Source organism: Penaeus chinensis, chromosome 11, assembly GCF_019202785.1.
Source record: "Penaeus chinensis breed Huanghai No. 1 chromosome 11, ASM1920278v2, whole genome shotgun sequence".
Classification (NCBI taxonomy): Eukaryota; Metazoa; Arthropoda; class Malacostraca; order Decapoda; family Penaeidae; genus Penaeus; species Penaeus chinensis.
In genome coordinates this window covers 7,983,722-7,988,721 of record NC_061829.1, presented here as the reverse complement: position 1 = coordinate 7,988,721, position 5,000 = coordinate 7,983,722, and the positions used below count along the sequence as shown (strand labels likewise).

General features: G+C 41.6%; 1 protein-coding gene across 2 annotated transcripts in view; it reads right to left on the bottom strand.

Moving 5' to 3' along the window:
• The window catches only part of LOC125030769 (glycine-rich cell wall structural protein-like), a 29,097-nt gene that overhangs the window by 7,360 nt on the left and 16,737 nt on the right, over positions 1-5,000 (bottom strand). For both annotated transcript variants that reach the window (XM_047621035.1, XM_047621036.1), the window contains exons 2-3: positions 3,484-3,880; positions 995-1,125 (exon numbers count right to left, since the gene is read on the bottom strand). In XM_047621035.1, coding sequence (XP_047476991.1) covers positions 995-1,125; positions 3,484-3,880 — 528 coding nt within the window. The remainder of the gene's footprint in view (positions 1-994; positions 1,126-3,483; positions 3,881-5,000) is intronic.

The following is a 5,000-nucleotide window of genomic DNA, read 5'->3' as shown; positions in this document are numbered from 1 at the left end:
TGAGAACGCCTGGCACTCTGGATTATGCAGTTGGCATCTCACCTTAACATATAAAACGTGTAACTTGTATTATATATATGCATCGTGTACTCTAAAGTCGCATGTTAATTCAGTGGCATATTGTTTAACATAAATGTGAATAGGACATGTCTTTTGTAAACATCAATATTGTCCAAATAGTAATAGTGGAATATGGTGTTTTGGAAATGCAGAATGGCACAGATGTTCGCCGGCCATAGGGTCTGCGTGTGTTGGTCACAGGGTACGTGAGAAGCTTGTGGCGTATGTAGCACTTTGCTTCGTCAGTTCATACGCGCATTTGTTTGTGTACTAAAGATTCATTCATTTTATTTAGAGACTGATTCTGACATGCATGATTGAGTGTCTTTTACTATCACTTTTAGTCATGCTCATTGCGTTCCGATCATAACATCAAATACTAAATGTTCATTATATGTGTGCATGTGCACGTGTGCGTATAAGCATGCCTGTGTGTCTGCATATGCGCGTAGAAAGAGAGAAACATAACACACATATGACTGAAATGTAAGAAACGCCTGTGTTTTCAAGAGCACCGACACCCACGCTGCCCTGTGGTTTTGCCAGCTGTAACGTCCGGCGTCGCTCACCATACGGACGAGGGGCACTTCCGGCTCAACGAGACCTTGTGTGAGGATGCGGGGGGTGGTGAGGGCGAGGACCAGATTCATTCTGTGGGAATCGGCTGATGTTTCTCTCTCTGCTGAATCTATTCACGTCTTTGTTTACGTGTCGGAAATCTCGGTCGTGTGTTTTCATTGGATATTTGTTTGTGTTTGTGGACCGAGGAGTTAGTAACGTGTGAAACTTTTTTTTTTTATCAAAATGTTTTTTTATTTTTTATTGTTTTGTTTATATACTTCTCCAAGCGTGTCCGTATACCTGGTTTGCGTATATGAAGACGCCAGAAAAGTGTATCTGGGCAAAAGCCAAACATTGAGAATGGTTTTCTCACCTGCGGGCATTCTTTGATGTGATGGCCTTTCTTGAAGCACAAATGGCACAGGTAGTTGGGCGGCAGTTTCCTCCCCTTCACCTTCTTGTCAAGGCCCAACGTCAGCTCATTCAGTTGGTCCGCCAGCTCTCCTGGAAAAGACGAGAGGAAAAATGTCCGAGTAAATCACATAACACCAGCTGTGTTTACTGAGGATGTTCAGAACGCCTGTCAGGTTTTCATCATGCCTTAGCCTTCACTACAGCGTTCTGAGGTCTCAATCTAAATGTAGGCATTTCACAAGCGTGAAACTGTGCTGGTTAGAACTGTTGCCCTTCCCTGTTGCACAATGTACTTTAGAATCTGGCAAAGCAAGCCTTTTTTTTTCTTTTCTTTTCTTTTGTTTCTTTCCATTAGTAGCAGCTGGCACATGGTTGTTAGCCTAAATGTTTTATTTCTTATTTTCTTCAGTTCATTAAATCACTTAATCCACAGTTATTCGTCATCATAAATACTAATAATTTGATTTAGTAACCGCGTAAAAGTATTCTTCATATTTTTTGGAAGAAGCAAATACAATGTTTTGCTTGTCGTTTGTTCTTTCTGAACTGCTTTTGTTGCCCTCATATAATTAGGACATTAACTCACAAAATTATAAATTCACTAAACCAAACTTGAAAATATCATCGTGCAGTAGTGAAAAAGTAGTCGCAAATACTAAACGCTATCCACAGACAATGCTTAGACAATTTTATATATTAATCATCAACTCAATTAACGTTTGGGAACATTCAGTTTCAGAATCATACATCTTTCCAATTGTAATCATCGATAATTAAATAAACAATAAACAGACCTTTTTTGTCGAAGTGAATATTTGATTCATTCCAGTTTCAGGAACTTCCTCTCATGTATGTTTTGGACAAAAGGATAACATATGACATGTTCACAGTCGTGTTACCATTTGTGACAGAAAATGTTGCTAACGATCATAGCCTTTGTACCGGAATATCTTTTACAATTATGTGATCTATAAGTACAATTCAGTGGAATTTATAGCAGTCGAACATTATATTCGTGTTAGGGGTGAAAGTGCGTGTACGTAATATGCAAAAAAAACATGTTTTTATCTAAAATACTTCCACATATTATGCAGAAATACTATTTTTTCGACCGATATAAACGACGTTGACAGTAAGAAAAAAAACCCACACTGGTTGTCAAGTAAAACCATCAGCCCATGTTTTTAGACATAATTACCTTTGATGCAGACAATCAGTATGTTCTGTCATTTGGTACTTAACTATAACGAAAACAATGTAGTTTATCACGACTTAAACTTCTAATAGACTTTGATGCAGACAATCAGTATATCAAAACTTTGATCATCCATACAGCATGCTCTGTCATTTTGGTACTTAACTATAACGAAAACAATGTAGTTTATCACGACGTAAACCTATAATTACCTCGAGGTTATCAACATTCCGGAAAAAATGGCTGACGTATAACAAGCTAACTAGTCGATATATTTATTGATATTCGGTTGCATGACTTTCCTCGTCGCTCTATGCATGGCTGTTTTTAGATGATTTTTTTTTCTTCTTTTTTATACACACGTTTTTCTTTTTAAGCGAGAGTATGCTCAGTGTTTGGTAGTCTGAATACAGCGATAGGATAATGAATTGCTTATTAATCTCCATTTTAAAATTTTCTGAACAAGCTCTTCATTAATCAAATCATATTTAACAACAGTACTTTTATAATTTCCTTCAGTTTCTAACAACGCCAGGGTATCGGAAGTTACCTTTCAGGAAGCACATTTAAGAAATAAACCTACACACACATATATGTGTTTGTGTGTGTGTGTGTGTGTGTGTGTGTGTGTGTGTGTGTGTGTGTGTGTGTTGGACGTAAGTTAATAACAGTAATAATAATGGCAATCGCAATAGAAAATGAAATTTACCAAACTATAGTAAAAAATAAACAAATAATTATCGCTGTGAACGTTCTTTGATGAGTGTGTCATGAGGTGATCGTATAAGTGGTAGTAGTCGCCATGTAGAATCATATTTTAGTTTTATATTTGCAAATTGCTAGTATTCAAGGTATGCCAATGAAAATCATTGATTTCTACATGGTTATTGCGTTATCAAAACAAGAGTAACTAAAAAAAAAAACGAGAAAGGGTTCTCGACGCGCTTTGTACAAACTGTAGTCTTTCATATATATATATATATATATATATATATATATACATATACACACAAATGTGTGTGTGTGTGTGTGTATATATATATGTGTGTGTGTGTGCGTGTGTGAAGACAAATATATATATATATATATATATATATATATATATATAGAGAGAGAGAGAGAGAGAGAGAGAGAGAGAGAGAGAGAGAGAGAGAGAGAGAGAGAAACAGCTAAACATTATTTTGAAAATTACTTCCAGATGTAGAATTATCCTTTGTCGTTTTACCTCCTCTCTATGAGAACGAAAGACTCACCTATACTGCCGTTTAAGCTGCTGCTGTTAACGGGACTGTTGATCCCGTTGAGACCGTTGCTGAAGCCTCCCGTGAGTCCGTTGAGCGAGGTGAGGGAGGTCAGGGCCGAGATGTCCGTGGGCGTGAGGCCGGTCAGCCCACTCAGCAGCCCTGAGCTCAGCCCGTTGCTCCCGTTCAGAAGGGAATTGAGGCCGCCCATCCCTGAGGAGCTCAGGCCGCCCACGCCCCCGCCGAGCGCGCCCACGCCGCCGCCCATGTTGTTATTTATGTTGCTGAGGCCGCCGCCCGCCAGGGAGCCCAGGGAGGAGGGCGGCATGGAACCTACACCGCCCACGCCGCCCACGCCTGAGCCTCCGCCCATGCTGAGGTTGTTCCAGCCACCGTGCAGCATCTTGTTCTGTGGAAGGCAAGGAGAAGGGGTGGTTTAGTGTATTTCCTTTCTTTATCTTTCTTATAAATGTAATAGATTCAGTCTTCTCTCACTCGTTCCTTCTCTCCCTCTCTCCCTCCCTCCTTTCCTCTATCTTTCTATCCCTTCCTCTCCCTCCCCCCCCCCCCCCTCTTTCCTTCTATCATCTCTCCTTCTCTCTCTCCTCCTCCCCATCTTCCTCTTTCTCTCCCAGCCTTCCCTCCTCTATCCTACGCTCCTCCTCTCTTTCACTTCCAACCTTCCTCCCTCGCTCCCTCCCTCCCCCGCTCCCTCCCTCCCTCCCTCCTCCCCTCCCTCCCTGTCCTTCAAGACATAAGACACACAGAGCGCCGTCGTAAGCAAGACAACGGATCAAATACGGTGTTCAATGCCACCAGAAGGCGGTTCATAAACAAAGAGAATCCGAGCTGATTACTGAAGACTGAGACAAGATTACAAGAGCCAAGGACGTGAGACTCGGGATCCTTCACAAGACCTCGCCTTCCTTACCAGCGAGGGGGAGGGGAAGTGGAGATGAGATGGGGGAAAGTTGAGATGAGGGAGGGGAAAGGGTGAGGGGAGGGGAATACGGCTGAGGGGAGGGGCAGAGGGTGAGGGAAAGGGGAGACGAGGGAGAGGAATAGGGCTGTGGGGAGGGGCAAAGGGTGAGGGAAAGGGGAGATGAGGGAGGGAAAAGGGTGAAAGAAGGGGAATGGGGCTGGGGAGAGGGGCAAAGGATTAGGGAAGAGGAATTGGGCTGAAGGGAGGGAAAGGGGAGATGAGGAAGGGGGGAAGGGGGTGGAGGGACAGGGGTGCAGGGCGAGGGAAAGGAGATAAAATATCGAAAAATTGTAAAGAGAAGAGTTAACTGAAATTAGATGTCTGACACTGTTAACCTTACATTGACCTTAACACAATTAAATGGGATATGCCGGATGTGAAATAATTATCGTTAAGCGTTGTAACTGTTCACACCGGAAACAATATTAGCATCGCCGTATTACCAACAATAATAATGATAGTAACAAACGTAATTTTTAACAGGATGTGATGATAGCAGTAATACAATTTATACAATTTGGTAATACAATTTCCAATGAAGTATCAT